Source organism: Centruroides sculpturatus, unplaced genomic scaffold, assembly GCF_000671375.1.
Source record: "Centruroides sculpturatus isolate CEXI.00-Female unplaced genomic scaffold, Cexi_2.0 scaffold1643, whole genome shotgun sequence".
In the NCBI taxonomy this organism is placed as follows: domain Eukaryota; kingdom Metazoa; phylum Arthropoda; class Arachnida; order Scorpiones; family Buthidae; genus Centruroides; species Centruroides sculpturatus.
Window position 1 is genome coordinate 97,787 of NW_019388065.1, and position 17,940 is coordinate 115,726.

General features: G+C 16.4%; 1 protein-coding gene across 2 annotated transcripts in view; it reads left to right on the forward strand.

The window, feature by feature from the left end:
* LOC111616765 (uncharacterized threonine-rich GPI-anchored glycoprotein PJ4664.02-like) overlaps positions 1-17,940 on the forward strand; it is a 68,988-nt gene that overhangs the window by 36,188 nt on the left and 14,860 nt on the right. For both annotated transcript variants that reach the window (XM_023358134.1, XM_023358135.1), the window contains exon 4: positions 3,845-3,983. In XM_023358134.1, the coding sequence (XP_023213902.1) occupies positions 3,845-3,983 (139 nt within the window). The remainder of the gene's footprint in view (positions 1-3,844; positions 3,984-17,940) is intronic.

Genomic DNA, 17,940 nt, shown 5'->3' on the forward strand with positions numbered 1-17,940 from the left:
ATTAATGTTAAATGTTTCTGTCTGTTGATGTATTTGATCAGCAACCTGTTGTTTGATAAGTTCAAGTGTTGTTTGTGGGATAAGGTTGTTGTGTATAATTGTTCTTTTTTTGATCAACAACTCTTTGGTGACAGTGAGGTGAGGATATTGTTGTGTGAATCTATGATGTAGTTGTTGTCTGTATGCTGTCATGTTTGTTTCGAGTTTTGTGATGGTGTAGTAAGTGCAGATGATAAACTTGTTAAATCACCAAACGATCGCCTTAATATCAGGCTATAATAAACTTCTTCATTTCTGATGTCCATTTCATCCGTTGGCGTGGTTTTCCAGCCTTTGTGGTCTGTGGATGCATTGCCACGGAAACACCAAGGTAGGTTGATTCCTCATATCTGTTGAGGGCATTGCAGTAGCCATGCTTGGGCCGGCGCTGCTTTCACCACCGGTATCCAAGAGAGACTGTGGCCTATTTTTTGAACATGAAACAAATTTTCTACCTAACCCACAAACGCAGACCTTGTTAACCCAGGCGACATCTGAGCTGGTATCACACTTTGATCTGGTTACTACCATGATAAATATCTTCGCAGAATGTGGGTATGGTCACTCTTAGCTTCATGTCTCCCCCATAGACCTTTGTGTCCCTACAAGGAGTTTGTGCTCCAGTCTGCATTTCCCTGTAGATCAGTAAAATTATTGGGCTCTCCCACCATGACCAGGTGGTGACCAGGGGAGAGATTATTATTATTATTATTATTATTGATAACCAAATTCTATTATTAATTGTCTTTTAGAATTTTATTTTATTTATTAATTGGGTTTTCTTACTCAAGAAAAATCTTAACTATGTATATAATAAATATATGTATGATCATCTGCTGTGAGATGATAATTTTATATTTGTTATAAACCTTTAAATACATGCATATAATTGTAACAAATTATTTTATAAAAACTATATAATCAGAGTTTTTGTTTTACTTAGATGGATTATGCAAAGTATTGGACTAATATTTCCTAACTCCGTTTGTTTGAATTATTATAGTCAGTGCCATGTGGTGAAAAATAATAAAATGAGAATCTTTGCAAATGCTATCTCAGTTACATGAAATTAATAATGGAAATGAAAACTTATACTGTTGTGCTTTTACAATTTACAATCTCTTGCAATGTTACAGCCTTGCATGTTTCTATTTTTATGACAAAACAATTAAGTTCTTTTAAGAATGGCTTATTAGGAAAAATGCTACTTAGTGGTATGAAGCAGCAAGGCAATAGCATCACTGCTTCATATCATTATCTGACTCTAATTATAGTTAAAAAGTAAGGGTCACGTTATAAACTTCATAGTGTAAGGGCGTATCCGTATAGCATGGTTATAAACTCCGTATCATATCTGTATAGCCATATTGTATTTTGTAAGAAAAGTTTGGATTGATCAAACTTTTATGGTAGGGATACAGAGAATTGTCCAACTGTGCATATGCTAAGTCAGTCAAAGGTGTGTTTTTAAGTAAGTACCATTTTGATATTAAAAGAATAAAAGTTCAATTTTCTTAACAATTTTATTCTTACATGAAAGCCTATATTTTAATCTACTTTTCGACATAATTTCCTCCAATATTAAGGCACTTACCATATCATACAACCAGCTTCTGAATTCTATCCTCATAGAAACCTGGCACCTGATTTTCCAACCACTTCAGTACAGCCATTTTGACATCATTATCATTGTTGTAGTACTGACCATCTAGATGCTTTTTCAAGTGGAGGAACAAGTGGTAGTCACTAGGTGCTAGATCAGGGCTATACGGTGGGTGATCAAGTTGTTCCCAGCCATATATTGTGATAAGATTTTGAGTTTGTTGAGTCATGTGTGGACAGGCACTGTCATGATGCAAAACAATCCCTTTACTGAGCTTGTCACACCTTTTGTTTTGGATTGCACAACACAGTCTAGTTATATGTCTCGGCATTTATTGTGTCATCCCGAGGCAAAAAATCTATCAATATCACCCCCTGCCTGTCCCAAAACACAGTGCACATGATTTTGCAGGCTGAAATTGTTTGCTTGAACTTGACTTTCTTGGGTGATGTTGAATGCCTCCATTCCTTGGATTCTGGTGTAACATGAGCCACCCATGTTTCATTGCCAGTGACAGTTTGGCCTAAAAACACATCACCTTCATCACTATACCATTCAAGGAAAGTCAAAGTACTGGCTAAATGTTTGGTTTTGAGCACCTCTGTCAGCATTTTGGATATCTATCGTGAGCACAACTTCCGATAATTTAAATGTTTTGTCACAATTTCATAAAGAACACTTCTTGAAACTTGAGAAAAGTTATCATAAGATAATGATGAAATTGTAAAGTGTGAGATAAGCAGAGGGTCAGGGGTTAATCCTTTCTGACCACTTACACTGCACAAGGTTGGTAAAACCTGATCTCGCGGTCATAGGATGGCTAGGAGGGCAAAAAGTGAGTGGGGATGGCGTAGGGAAGTTGGTAGGTACAACGATAGATGACAGGTTAAACAAAATAAACAAGCGTTTATATTAAAGCTAAGATACATGAGGCTATAACAATACATAGGCTAAATGCAGTTAAATAAGTTCACTCTACAATACAGAATAGTTCACTATTCTGAGAGAGAGAGTTCACAATGCTCGAAAATACAAATACCTCTAAAAGGCTATGACTAATATGCATTCGTTGAATGGGCCGTATGAATCGTAGTTGGTGCAGGAACTGTAGAATGGCGATTGAAGTTTAAAGTTGTTGTCTTGTCATATGGCGATGTCCTTTCGGTCGCTATGTCTGGAGCATGGAGACAAGATGCACACAGTAATAAGTATAACTTTCTTTGGTCACCCAGAGCTTCTGGGGGCTCGAGCTTTTATACATTTTTCATGGGAAATGAGTCACGTGATCGACTTCTGTTGACACTAACGGTGCATTCTGATCAACTAAGTGTCAGCTTTCCCATCTAAGTGTGACAACAATTGGTGACCTCCAATATACTCATCAAGAGTGTTTATTTCAACAGAGTTGTTCACAAAGATTTTTCCAATATCTGCGTAAAAATCATGGATTTCACAAAAGCATCTGTTTTCTCGAACTTTTGCATCAACTTTTTGCACCAAGTCTTCAGTAATGACAGACAGTCGCCCATTATGCTTTTCGTCATGGGCATTAGTATGCCATCTTTAAATGCTCTAACCCATTTTCTTACCATTCCATCATTCATAATGTTTTTTCCATGCACCTTACTAATCTGCCAATGAATGTCAGCTTTGTTCTGTACTGTTCCGACTGTAGCACTGCAGCAGTCCTATTTTAAAAAGGTACTTACTTAAAAAAACACACCTCATGTATATATGTATGTATATATATACATATACAGTACATATAACTTACAGGCAGTGAGCAGCAATAAAATATCACCAAACACAAGTACAATGATGCAGAGAATTTTTGATTAAACATAATGACAAAATATTGTCATTCCATATGTTTCATCTAAGGCCAAACTGATGATATATCATCACATTGGAGTAGAAGGGTTAATATTTTACCTACAGTATATTAAAACTAAATTTATTTTTTAAATTAGTATTCATTAAAAATTGATTAATATATTTAAATTTCTGTTTATAATTTTTTAATTAAAAAAATAGCTTTTATTAACATTTTTTAAATAAATATATAATTTCTGTGATTTAATATTACATATAATATATCTATTAATTTTATAATTTTTTCTTTCAGATATGTTTTAAAACATTTTATAAAAATGTATATATATATTGTATTTTTAAAATAATATATACAATTTATATACAAAGGAGCAGTAATGGTAATGCTACTGGCCAAGACAGAAGACGGCGTGTTCATAATGAGGTAGAGCGCCGTCGTAAGGATAAAATAAATAGTTGGATCCTTCGCATTGGTGAATTACTGCCAGATAAAAACAGAAAGAAACAAGTAAGATTTTCTTCAATCTATTTTACAATTGAACTTTTTATAATAAAAAATTAGATACTTTGTATTAACATTAAAAAAAATCCAGTAATGAGTTGCCTAACTTATTACTGGACTATTTTTGCAACAGCATTCAAAATTGTATATACAGTAGAGCGTCATTTATCCGAATCAATTGGGGACTGGGGTTGTTTGGATAACTTATTTTTCAGGTAACCGATTATGTACGAAAAAATATATTAACCTATCCCATGTTAAAATTTTTCTCCGTTGTGTGTCGCTTTGCATTGAATTTTTGTCAATGCTAAGCCTAACAAAAATTTTTATAATAATAATTGTGGTTATTGTATCGTTAAAAATTATTTCTTTATTTTATACAAACAAAATAAATATATTGAAAAATATAAAAACAAAAAAAAATTATACTTTAGAAGTTAATCTAGTATCAAAAACGTTCGATTCAGCACGTCCCAACACACAGTCCTCAGAAAAACACCACACAAAAGTACCAGTGCTGCTAGCTAAAACACACACACCAACAAAAAAATATTGGAGTAGCCCAAGACATAGCCAAAGGTTGCAGCACCATAGCACTAACAGAAATTTAAATTTGCTGACTAGAATGCTTTTGGTTAACTGACATTTCGGTTGACCAGCTTTCGAATAAACGACGCTCTACTGTAGTGCCATCTGTTATGACATTTTATTTAAAAAAAAAAAGAAGCCCACCAGTGGCCAAGCAGTCTTTGTACCCTGAACACTGGGAGTTCAGTTGTAGGTTTGCACCTCGCTTGGATGGGCTGGCCACATGGAATATTCTGAGTTTTCTCCACGTCTGTAACATGTAAATAGGAGCCAGTTTCCCTTAAAAAGACCTCACAGAAGGCATCCCCTTAGGCAAATCACCCAAATGTTGCGTTGCCATAACTTAAACAAACATTTTATTAAAAAAACTTAATTTTAAGGGTGGATATGAGTTTTATAAAAAAAATTTTAAGTGCTAATAATTAGTAAAATCTTTAAGTCAGACTCCACTTGAGATATGACACATGACCCCTTCTATCTCCTCACCCCTTGCCCTATGACTATCAAAATTTAAAAGCATCAATCCTCCTTATACACAAACCTCCCTGAAAAATTTCAGAAATTTTAAACAAAAAGCACAGAAGTTATTAAGCTTTAAAGAGGGTGAACAAAATCATGCTGCCTTCACACATACATCCATACATACAGAAAAACACCCCAAATTGTTTTGCATTTTTCTTGATGTTTCAAGGTCCTTTGAGTCCAAAAATTAAAAATCTTGGGAGTCAGTTATATAGAGAAAAAAATATGGCAATTGGTCAAACGATTGCCATATTTTTTCTCTATAATAAAAGTAATAATATATTAAATATAATATTTAACAAAAAGAATTTTTTAAAAAAAAACTTTAAATATATTCCTTGTTTAGAAGCAGATAAGTCTTAATACAGTAATTTGATTACAAAGTAGACAAATATTTCAAGGAAAATTAAATGAATGAATCCATTAAGTAATTTCATTGAATTCATTTTATATCTTAAATATTATATGAAGGAAGGTTCAAAATTCAATCAACCAATATACATATATATAAGATTACTTTAATAATACAGTAGAGCATCGTTTATCCGAAAGCCAATCAACTGAAACGTCAGTTAACCGAAAGCGTTCCATTTGGACTGTGTCATGCTGAATTGAATGTTTTTGATACTAGATTAACTTCCAAAATCTAATTTTTTTGTTTTTATATTTTTCAATATATTTATTTTATTTGTACAAAATAAAGAAATAATTTTTAAAGATACAATAGCCATGATTATTATTTTTAAAAATTTACGTTAGGCTTAACATCAAAAATTCAACGCAAAGCGACACGCAATGGAGAATAATTTCAGTATGGGATAGGTTAATATATTTTTTTGTAATATATTCGGTTATCCGAACAACCTCAGTTCCCAATTGATTCGGATAAACGACGCTCTACTATAGTTAAAACTAGCAAAACAAACAGCATAACATGCAAGTATTCCAAACTAGTTTTTATCATTTTTAAAATATTGTTTAAAGTATCTTAGTCAAATGTCTTTTGGGACATCTTGTATTTGTTTAACTGGTTAACATAACTTACGTAAACTAAACATCATATTAATTATATTCAATTAGTTTGTTGGCTTTTATGATATATTTCTTTTATATTTAAATATAAATGCATTAATTAATAATTAAACAATAGATGCATTAGACATCATATAATATATGCAAATTCAATAATTACAATGGAAAAATATAACAACTACTTTGTCTTGTTGTATTTTTGTCAAAATTTTTCACTATTTGACATTTGTTGATATAAATTTCAGAAATATTTACAAGGACTTCTATCACAAATACTGATTGTCAAGACATTAGGAAAGTTAGACAAAAAATTAGATTATGTTTCAGCATAACCTAATTTTGAGGATATATTTTAAGAACAACTCAACAAACTTAATTTTTATTAAAATCATACAATCTGTCTAGTTATTGGGCTATGATTAGGTTAAGTTAATAATTACATACATACTAATTTATCTACAGATAATAATTAGAATACAAAGTAATTCTAAATTAAAATTAATTTATTATAAGTATTAAAATTATCATGAAATGATGGCTTAACCACCTACCTCTAGACAAATTACTTTATATCTAATTATAAACTTAGCCTAATTGTAGCCTGATAATTTGTAGATTGTTTGACTTTAATATTTGAAGAATAATTGAAATTAGTTTGAAATAGCTACATGCGTTGTTTGTAATTCAGTTTTTGCCAATGAAATGACTGGATCACGAATAATTATAACCAGTTATATATCTTAAGATATGTTACATGAAGCATTTCATTCCAAACTGTGTCTTATCCACTTTTAAAATATTTGTAAGATCTGTGCTATCCAATTACTAGTATAAAGAACTACCATAATATAATCTTTATATTGTTCAAAAGCATATTTACAGCATTCTACATGGTTGTTTATAAACCAACATTAGCATTGTCGATTACTTATAAAAACATACCATAAAGAAAATTCACACTAGGGTTTCTGAAACGGGATCCCGGTTGTTTTTTTAACCGGGAAATATCCCGGGAAATTTTTCTTATCCTGGGAAATCCCGCAAATTTCTTAAAAATTCACTTTTTTTCTTATTTTGTGTTAAGGTTGAGGAGTTTTGCAAATAGAAAGCATAATTAACTCATTCACTGCCAGAATACATTTGTATTTATTAATTTTAAACCTACCTATTAGTTTTTTTAAATTTTTGCTCGTTATAGCATGTCACAAATGGTCAATAATCAATATATAGCTTATTTGTGGCATGACTATAAAAATTCTTTACTTGTCGGAACCTGTAATATCTGGAATAATTGTGCTTACGCTGTCTTGAGTTTTAACCATGCCCAGTAGCTTCAATAANTTTTTTTTTTTTTTTTTTTTTTTTTTTTTTTTTTTTTTTTTTTTTTTTTTTTTTTTTTTTTTTTTTTTTTTTTTTTTTTTTTTTTTTTTTTTTTTTTTTTTTTTTTTTTTTTTTTTTTTTTTTTTTTTTTTTTTTTTTTTTTTTTTTTTTTTTTTTTTTTTTTTTTTTTTTTTTTTTTTTTTTTTTTTTTTTTTTTTTTTTTTTTTTTTTTTTTTTTTTTTTTTTTTTTTTTTTTTTTTTTTTTTTTTTTTTTTTTTTTTTTTTTTTTTTTTTTTTTTTTTTTTTTTTTTTTTTTTTTTTTTTTTTTTTTTTTTTTTTTTTTTTTTTTTTTTTTTTTTTTTTTTTTTTTTTTTTTTTTTTTTTTTTTTTTTTTTTTTTTTTTTTTTTTTTTTTTTTTTTTTTTTTTTTTTTTTTTTTTTTTTTTTTTTTTTTTTTTTTTTTTTTTTTTTTTTTTTTTTTTTTTTTTTTTTTTTTTTTTTTTTTTTTTTTTTTTTTTTTTTTTTTTTTTTTTTTTTTTTTTTTTTTTTTTTTTTTTTTTTTTTTTTTTTTTTTTTTTTTTTTTTTTTTTTTTTTTTTTTTTTTTTTTTTTTTTTTTTTTTTTTTTTTTTTTTTTTTTTTTTTTTTTTTTTTTTTTTTTTTTTTTTTTTTTTTTTTTTTTTTTTTTTTTTTTTTTTTTTTTTTTTTTTTTTTTTTTTTTTTTTTTTTTTTTTTTTTTTTTTTTTTTTTTTTTTTTTTTTTTTTTTTTTTTTTTTTTTTTTTTTTTTTTTTTTTTTTTTTTTTTTTTTTTTTTTTTTTTTTTTTTTTTTTTTTTTTTTTTTTTTTTTTTTTTTTTTTTTTTTTTTTTTTTTTTTTTTTTTTTTTTTTTTTTTTTTTTTTTTTTTTTTTTTTTTTTTTTTTTTTTTTTTTTTTTTTTTTTTTTTTTTTTTTTTTTTTTTTTTTTTTTTTTTTTTTTTTTTTTTTTTTTTTTTTTTTTTTTTTTTTTTTTTTTTTTTTTTTTTTTTTTTTTTTTTTTTTTTTTTTTTTTTTTTTTTTTTTTTTTTTTTTTTTTTTTTTTTTTTTTTTTTTTTTTTTTTTTTTTTTTTTTTTTTTTTTTTTTTTTTTTTTTTTTTTTTTTTTTTTTTTTTTTTTTTTTTTTTTTTTTTTTTTTTTTTTTTTTTTTTTTTTTTTTTTTTTTTTTTTTTTTTTTTTTTTTTTTTTTTTTTTTTTTTTTTTTTTTTTTTTTTTTTTTTTTTTTTTTTTTTTTTTTTTTTTTTTTTTTTTTTTTTTTTTTTTTTTTTTTTTTTTTTTTTTTTTTTTTTTTTTTTTTTTTTTTTTTTTTTTTTTTTTTTTTTTTTTTTTTTTTTTTTTTTTTTTTTTTTTTTTTTTTTTTTTTTTTTTTTTTTTTTTTTTTTTTTTTTTTTTTTTTTTTTTTTTTTTTTTTTTTTTTTTTTTTTTTTTTTTTTTTTTTTTTTTTTTTTTTTTTTTTTTTTTTTTTTTTTTTTTTTTTTTTTTTTTTTTTTTTTTTTTTTTTTTTTTTTTTTTTTTTTTTTTTTTTTTTTTTTTTTTTTTTTTTTTTTTTTTTTTTTTTTTTTTTTTTTTTTTTTTTTTTTTTTTTTTTTTTTTTTTTTTTTTTTTTTTTTTTTTTTTTTTTTTTTTTTTTTTTTTTTTTTTTTTTTTTTTTTTTTTTTTTTTTTTTTTTTTTTTTTTTTTTTTTTTTTTTTTTTTTTTTTTTTTTTTTTTTTTTTTTTTTTTTTTTTTTTTTTTTTTTTTTTTTTTTTTTTTTTTTTTTTTTTTTTTTTTTTTTTTTTTTTTTTTTTTTTTTTTTTTTTTTTTTTTTTTTTTTTTTTTTTTTTTTTTTTTTTTTTTTTTTTTTTTTTTTTTTTTTTTTTTTTTTTTTTTTTTTTTTTTTTTTTTTTTTTTTTTTTTTTTTTTTTTTTTTTTTTTTTTTTTTTTTTTTTTTTTTTTTTTTTTTTTTTTTTTTTTTTTTTTTTTTTTTTTTTTTTTTTTTTTTTTTTTTTTTTTTTTTTTTTTTTTTTTTTTTTTTTTTTTTTTTTTTTTTTTTTTTTTTTTTTTTTTTTTTTTTTTTTTTTTTTTTTTTTTTTTTTTTTTTTTTTTTTTTTTTTTTTTTTTTTTTTTTTTTTTTTTTTTTTTTTTTTTTTTTTTTTTTTTTTTTTTTTTTTTTTTTTTTTTTTTTTTTTTTTTTTTTTTTTTTTTTTTTTTTTTTTTTTTTTTTTTTTTTTTTTTTTTTTTTTTTTTTTTTTTTTTTTTTTTTTTTTTTTTTTTTTTTTTTTTTTTTTTTTTTTTTTTTTTTTTTTTTTTTTTTTTTTTTTTTTTTTTTTTTTTTTTTTTTTTTTTTTTTTTTTTTTTTTTTTTTTTTTTTTTTTTTTTTTTTTTTTTTTTTTTTTTTTTTTTTTTTTTTTTTTTTTTTTTTTTTTTTTTTTTTTTTTTTTTTTTTTTTTTTTTTTTTTTTTTTTTTTTTTTTTTTTTTTTTTTTTTTTTTTTTTTTTTTTTTTTTTTTTTTTTTTTTTTTTTTTTTTTTTTTTTTTTTTTTTTTTTTTTTTTTTTTTTTTTTTTTTTTTTTTTTTTTTTTTTTTTTTTTTTTTTTTTTTTTTTTTTTTTTTTTTTTTTTTTTTTTTTTTTTTTTTTTTTTTTTTTTTTTTTTTTTTTTTTTTTTTTTTTTTTTTTTTTTTTTTTTTTTTTTTTTTTTTTTTTTTTTTTTTTTTTTTTTTTTTTTTTTTTTTTTTTTTTTTTTTTTTTTTTTTTTTTTTTTTTTTTTTTTTTTTTTTTTTTTTTTTTTTTTTTTTTTTTTTTTTTTTTTTTTTTTTTTTTTTTTTTTTTTTTTTTTTTTTTTTTTTTTTTTTTTTTTTTTTTTTTTTTTTTTTTTTTTTTTTTTTTTTTTTTTTTTTTTTTTTTTTTTTTTTTTTTTTTTTTTTTTTTTTTTTTTTTTTTTTTTTTTTTTTTTTTTTTTTTTTTTTTTTTTTTTTTTTTTTTTTTTTTTTTTTTTTTTTTTTTTTTTTTTTTTTTTTTTTTTTTTTTTTTTTTTTTTTTTTTTTTTTTTTTTTTTTTTTTTTTTTTTTTTTTTTTTTTTTTTTTTTTTTTTTTTTTTTTTTTTTTTTTTTTTTTTTTTTTTTTTTTTTTTTTTTTTTTTTTTTTTTTTTTTTTTTTTTTTTTTTTTTTTTTTTTTTTTTTTTTTTTTTTTTTTTTTTTTTTTTTTTTTTTTTTTTTTTTTTTTTTTTTTTTTTTTTTTTTTTTTTTTTTTTTTTTTTTTTTTTTTTTTTTTTTTTTTTTTTTTTTTTTTTTTTTTTTTTTTTTTTTTTTTTTTTTTTTTTTTTTTTTTTTTTTTTTTTTTTTTTTTTTTTTTTTTTTTTTTTTTTTTTTTTTTTTTTTTTTTTTTTTTTTTTTTTTTTTTTTTTTTTTTTTTTTTTTTTTTTTTTTTTTTTTTTTTTTTTTTTTTTTTTTTTTTTTTTTTTTTTTTTTTTTTTTTTTTTTTTTTTTTTTTTTTTTTTTTTTTTTTTTTTTTTTTTTTTTTTTTTTTTTTTTTTTTTTTTTTTTTTTTTTTTTTTTTTTTTTTTTTTTTTTTTTTTTTTTTTTTTTTTTTTTTTTTTTTTTTTTTTTTTTTTTTTTTTTTTTTTTTTTTTTTTTTTTTTTTTTTTTTTTTTTTTTTTTTTTTTTTTTTTTTTTTTTTTTTTTTTTTTTTTTTTTTTTTTTTTTTTTTTTTTTTTTTTTTTTTTTTTTTTTTTTTTTTTTTTTTTTTTTTTTTTTTTTTTTTTTTTTTTTTTTTTTTTTTTTTTTTTTTTTTTTTTTTTTTTTTTTTTTTTTTTTTTTTTTTTTTTTTTTTTTTTTTTTTTTTTTTTTTTTTTTTTTTTTTTTTTTTTTTTTTTTTTTTTTTTTTTTTTTTTTTTTTTTTTTTTTTTTTTTTTTTTTTTTTTTTTTTTTTTTTTTTTTTTTTTTTTTTTTTTTTTTTTTTTTTTTTTTTTTTTTTTTTTTTTTTTTTTTTTTTTTTTTTTTTTTTTTTTTTTTTTTTTTTTTTTTTTTTTTTTTTTTTTTTTTTTTTTTTTTTTTTTTTTTTTTTTTTTTTTTTTTTTTTTTTTTTTTTTTTTTTTTTTTTTTTTTTTTTTTTTTTTTTTTTTTTTTTTTTTTTTTTTTTTTTTTTTTTTTTTTTTTTTTTTTTTTTTTTTTTTTTTTTTTTTTTTTTTTTTTTTTTTTTTTTTTTTTTTTTTTTTTTTTTTTTTTTTTTTTTTTTTTTTTTTTTTTTTTTTTTTTTTTTTTTTTTTTTTTTTTTTTTTTTTTTTTTTTTTTTTTTTTTTTTTTTTTTTTTTTTTTTTTTTTTTTTTTTTTTTTTTTTTTTTTTTTTTTTTTTTTTTTTTTTTTTTTTTTTTTTTTTTTTTTTTTTTTTTTTTTTTTTTTTTTTTTTTTTTTTTTTTTTTTTTTTTTTTTTTTTTTTTTTTTTTTTTTTTTTTTTTTTTTTTTTTTTTTTTTTTTTTTTTTTTTTTTTTTTTTTTTTTTTTTTTTTTTTTTTTTTTTTTTTTTTTTTTTTTTTTTTTTTTTTTTTTTTTTTTTTTTTTTTTTTTTTTTTTTTTTTTTTTTTTTTTTTTTTTTTTTTTTTTTTTTTTTTTTTTTTTTTTTTTTTTTTTTTTTTTTTTTTTTTTTTTTTTTTTTTTTTTTTTTTTTTTTTTTTTTTTTTTTTTTTTTTTTTTTTTTTTTTTTTTTTTTTTTTTTTTTTTTTTTTTTTTTTTTTTTTTTTTTTTTTTTTTTTTTTTTTTTTTTTTTTTTTTTTTTTTTTTTTTTTTTTTTTTTTTTTTTTTTTTTTTTTTTTTTTTTTTTTTTTTTTTTTTTTTTTTTTTTTTTTTTTTTTTTTTTTTTTTTTTTTTTTTTTTTTTTTTTTTTTTTTTTTTTTTTTTTTTTTTTTTTTTTTTTTTTTTTTTTTTTTTTTTTTTTTTTTTTTTTTTTTTTTTTTTTTTTTTTTTTTTTTTTTTTTTTTTTTTTTTTTTTTTTTTTTTTTTTTTTTTTTTTTTTTTTTTTTTTTTTTTTTTTTTTTTTTTTTTTTTTTTTTTTTTTTTTTTTTTTTTTTTTTTTTTTTTTTTTTTTTTTTTTTTTTTTTTTTTTTTTTTTTTTTTTTTTTTTTTTTTTTTTTTTTTTTTTTTTTTTTTTTTTTTTTTTTTTTTTTTTTTTTTTTTTTTTTTTTTTTTTTTTTTTTTTTTTTTTTTTTTTTTTTTTTTTTTTTTTTTTTTTTTTTTTTTTTTTTTTTTTTTTTTTTTTTTTTTTTTTTTTTTTTTTTTTTTTTTTTTTTTTTTTTTTTTTTTTTTTTTTTTTTTTTTTTTTTTTTTTTTTTTTTTTTTTTTTTTTTTTTTTTTTTTTTTTTTTTTTTTTTTTTTTTTTTTTTTTTTTTTTTTTTTTTTTTTTTTTTTTTTTTTTTTTTTTTTTTTTTTTTTTTTTTTTTTTTTTTTTTTTTTTTTTTTTTTTTTTTTTTTTTTTTTTTTTTTTTTTTTTTTTTTTTTTTTTTTTTTTTTTTTTTTTTTTTTTTTTTTTTTTTTTTTTTTTTTTTTTTTTTTTTTTTTTTTTTTTTTTTTTTTTTTTTTTTTTTTTTTTTTTTTTTTTTTTTTTTTTTTTTTTTTTTTTTTTTTTTTTTTTTTTTTTTTTTTTTTTTTTTTTTTTTTTTTTTTTTTTTTTTTTTTTTTTTTTTTTTTTTTTTTTTTTTTTTTTTTTTTTTTTTTTTTTTTTTTTTTTTTTTTTTTTTTTTTTTTTTTTTTTTTTTTTTTTTTTTTTTTTTTTTTTTTTTTTTTTTTTTTTTTTTTTTTTTTTTTTTTTTTTTTTTTTTTTTTTTTTTTTTTTTTTTTTTTTTTTTTTTTTTTTTTTTTTTTTTTTTTTTTTTTTTTTTTTTTTTTTTTTTTTTTTTTTTTTTTTTTTTTTTTTTTTTTTTTTTTTTTTTTTTTTTTTTTTTTTTTTTTTTTTTTTTTTTTTTTTTTTTTTTTTTTTTTTTTTTTTTTTTTTTTTTTTTTTTTTTTTTTTTTTTTTTTTTTTTTTTTTTTTTTTTTTTTTTTTTTTTTTTTTTTTTTTTTTTTTTTTTTTTTTTTTTTTTTTTTTTTTTTTTTTTTTTTTTTTTTTTTTTTTTTTTTTTTTTTTTTTTTTTTTTTTTTTTTTTTTTTTTTTTTTTTTTTTTTTTTTTTTTTTTTTTTTTTTTTTTTTTTTTTTTTTTTTTTTTTTTTTTTTTTTTTTTTTTTTTTTTTTTTTTTTTTTTTTTTTTTTTTTTTTTTTTTTTTTTTTTTTTTTTTTTTTTTTTTTTTTTTTTTTTTTTTTTTTTTTTTTTTTTTTTTTTTTTTTTTTTTTTTTTTTTTTTTTTTTTTTTTTTTTTTTTTTTTTTTTTTTTTTTTTTTTTTTTTTTTTTTTTTTTTTTTTTTTTTTTTTTTTTTTTTTTTTTTTTTTTTTTTTTTTTTTTTTTTTTTTTTTTTTTTTTTTTTTTTTTTTTTTTTTTTTTTTTTTTTTTTTTTTTTTTTTTTTTTTTTTTTTTTTTTTTTTTTTTTTTTTTTTTTTTTTTTTTTTTTTTTTTTTTTTTTTTTTTTTTTTTTTTTTTTTTTTTTTTTTTTTTTTTTTTTTTTTTTTTTTTTTTTTTTTTTTTTTTTTTTTTTTTTTTTTTTTTTTTTTTTTTTTTTTTTTTTTTTTTTTTTTTTTTTTTTTTTTTTTTTTTTTTTTTTTTTTTTTTTTTTTTTTTTTTTTTTTTTTTTTTTTTTTTTTTTTTTTTTTTTTTTTTTTTTTTTTTTTTTTTTTTTTTTTTTTTTTTTTTTTTTTTTTTTTTTTTTTTTTTTTTTTTTTTTTTTTTTTTTTTTTTTTTTTTTTTTTTTTTTTTTTTTTTTTTTTTTTTTTTTTTTTTTTTTTTTTTTTTTTTTTTTTTTTTTTTTTTTTTTTTTTTTTTTTTTTTTTTTTTTTTTTTTTTTTTTTTTTTTTTTTTTTTTTTTTTTTTTTTTTTTTTTTTTTTTTTTTTTTTTTTTTTTTTTTTTTTTTTTTTTTTTTTTTTTTTTTTTTTTTTTTTTTTTTTTTTTTTTTTTTTTTTTTTTTTTTTTTTTTTTTTTTTTTTTTTTTTTTTTTTTTTTTTTTTTTTTTTTTTTTTTTTTTTTTTTTTTTTTTTTTTTTTTTTTTTTTTTTTTTTTTTTTTTTTTTTTTTTTTTTTTTTTTTTTTTTTTTTTTTTTTTTTTTTTTTTTTTTTTTTTTTTTTTTTTTTTTTTTTTTTTTTTTTTTTTTTTTTTTTTTTTTTTTTTTTTTTTTTTTTTTTTTTTTTTTTTTTTTTTTTTTTTTTTTTTTTTTTTTTTTTTTTTTTTTTTTTTTTTTTTTTTTTTTTTTTTTTTTTTTTTTTTTTTTTTTTTTTTTTTTTTTTTTTTTTTTTTTTTTTTTTTTTTTTTTTTTTTTTTTTTTTTTTTTTTTTTTTTTTTTTTTTTTTTTTTTTTTTTTTTTTTTTTTTTTTTTTTTTTTTTTTTTTTTTTTTTTTTTTTTTTTTTTTTTTTTTTTTTTTTTTTTTTTTTTTTTTTTTTTTTTTTTTTTTTTTTTTTTTTTTTTTTTTTTTTTTTTTTTTTTTTTTTTTTTTTTTTTTTTTTTTTTTTTTTTTTTTTTTTTTTTTTTTTTTTTTTTTTTTTTTTTTTTTTTTTTTTTTTTTTTTTTTTTTTTTTTTTTTTTTTTTTTTTTTTTTTTTTTTTTTTTTTTTTTTTTTTTTTTTTTTTTTTTTTTTTTTTTTTTTTTTTTTTTTTTTTTTTTTTTTTTTTTTTTTTTTTTTTTTTTTTTTTTTTTTTTTTTTTTTTTTTTTTTTTTTTTTTTTTTTTTTTTTTTTTTTTTTTTTTTTTTTTTTTTTTTTTTTTTTTTTTTTTTTTTTTTTTTTTTTTTTTTTTTTTTTTTTTTTTTTTTTTTTTTTTTTTTTTTTTTTTTTTTTTTTTTTTTTTTTTTTTTTTTTTTTTTTTTTTTTTTTTTTTTTTTTTTTTTTTTTTTTTTTTTTTTTTTTTTTTTTTTTTTTTTTTTTTTTTTTTTTTTTTTTTTTTTTTTTTTTTTTTTTTTTTTTTTTTTTTTTTTTTTTTTTTTTTTTTTTTTTTTTTTTTTTTTTTTTTTTTTTTTTTTTTTTTTTTTTTTTTTTGTTTTACTGGGCACAGAACTTTTTTATAATGTATAATTCTGTTGCTCAACTTCTGGACTTTTGTACACATCCTTAGGAATGCATTTTGTCTGAAAGTCAAGCACTGCCTGTATATATAAATTCCTTAACAAAATTCAATATAAAAATTAATCTAGTGAAAAATTTAAAGTTGTGATTTCTAAGTATTAAAATTTTTTATATTAATTCCAAAAATTAAGTTTAAAAAATATTTAAATTTTTGATATAAGTATTGAATAAGATGATAATTGCTTCTACATTGTTTTTTGTATCAAACATTTATACTGACAATACTAAGATTTTTTCATGAATTATTACTTTCTATTCTGTTCTTAAAACATATTCAATATGTAATACAAAATAAAAGGCAAAATTAGTTTCTTTATTGGGACAATTTTTATACTGATCAAATGTTATATTAATAATTCTTCATGAATATAACTTTCTGTATCAAGTAGAGTGTAAAGCATATCCAGTTTAAGATACAAATTAGTCTGCATTTTTTTGTCAAGTGATTGTACTTCGGCTACTGCAAAGCAGTTCTTGGTACAGTCATTTCATATGAGAATTTTCTCTGTACAGAGTTCTAACTTCATAGTGCAGATAATTTGGAATTTTTTAGAATTCATATTAAAAATATATGTTACATAATATCACATAAATATTCATATATAATGTTTTAAGAGATTATTTTTAATCTGAGTTCCACTGTTCTTTTGAAATCACATTTTCATGTTTTAAATGTTCAGATTTATGTCATATGATGTAATTTTTATACTGTATAATAATCACTTCAATATGAATATTTCAAAATCAGTTCAATGAAGTCATTTTGATGAAATAAATTTTATGGAAATGGCATTAAAATTATATGATTTAATTTCAATATTTTTTTTACATTTTAGTTTCATATTTAGTTTGGTTTATCATCCATTTTCAATAAACTTTTCTAATTTATTCTAATTAAACTATATTCAGTTTATCTCTTTAACATTACTCATTCAATCTAGATAGATTTGGCATGCACAAATTTTTATAAGTTAAATATATCTGTTTTGGCATACAGATTCTCATACAATCTAGACTTTCATAATTTTACATTAATTTGTTGTAGTAATTCAATTAATTTGTTGATTAAATCATTCTTGTACTTCACCTAAGCTGGTTAATACTGTTGTAGGTCAGATCTGCTTGTAATGAGCAAAATTGTAGATAGTTGTATAACTTATTAACACTTCACATCAATAAATTAAATTAAATTAAATTTTTTTTAACATTTTCAAACTTTTGATATTTGTAATGAAGAACTTTGAAAGACTCAAAATGTTATTATTGTGTTCAAATGTATAAATGTGTTCATATATACAGTAGAGCGTCGTTTATCCGAAAGCTGGTTATCCGAAACGTCCGTTATCCGAAAGCATTCCAGTCGGCGAATTTAAATTTTCGCTAGTGCTGTGGCGCTGCAATCTTTGGCTATTTCTCGGGCTACTCAAATATTTTACGTTTTTGATACTAAATTAACATCTGAAGTATAATTTTTTATTGTTTTTATATTTTTCAATANCGTTATTTAAAGGTAATTTTTATTATAGGCCTATAGACCTAACACAGCATTATTAATATGATTTTGGAGGTTACAAAACTTTAAAATTACTTTAAAAAATGGAAAATAATTATATCATTTGATTTCAAGATATTTTGTATACCTTAAAAATAATTAATTCTATCCCGGGAAACAGTTCACTTTTATCCCGGGATCCCGGGACAAGCAAAATACCGGGAAATGAGAAACCCTAATTCACACCTTTCTTACACTTTCCAGCATTAACTGTTGGAAAGTTGAGAAAGGTCAACTTAAAATTCATATAACTAATTTTAAAAATTTATTTCAACAACAAGTGATTGATCTTCATGATTTTATGTCAAAAATCCTAAATAATTTTAATAACATTTCATTAATTTTCTCTACATTTAAAGAAGAGTGTGTTCATCTTTTAAATTAGAAAATGTATTTGATAAACTTGCAGTTATTCAAATTAATGAAAAATAAAACTATTATAATAAACCAGGAAGTTTAAACAGCAAAATTTAGAAGTAATTTAACAAAAATCTTCCTTGTTTTGTATTTTAATCAAAAAAAATAAATTTTTTATTCAGTTAATGAACAAGTTATTAAAAAGGTGATTAAATATAGTAAATTAATATTATTTTATTGGTTTTTATCTGTTTTACAATGTTTGGAGATTTTTTTTCTAGAAAATAGATTTTAACAAAACTTAAAATATTGATTTTTAAAGTTGAAATTTGATATTTAAATTAAAGATGTTTTTTAATCCAAACAACAACATCTGAGATTTAAAAGAATTG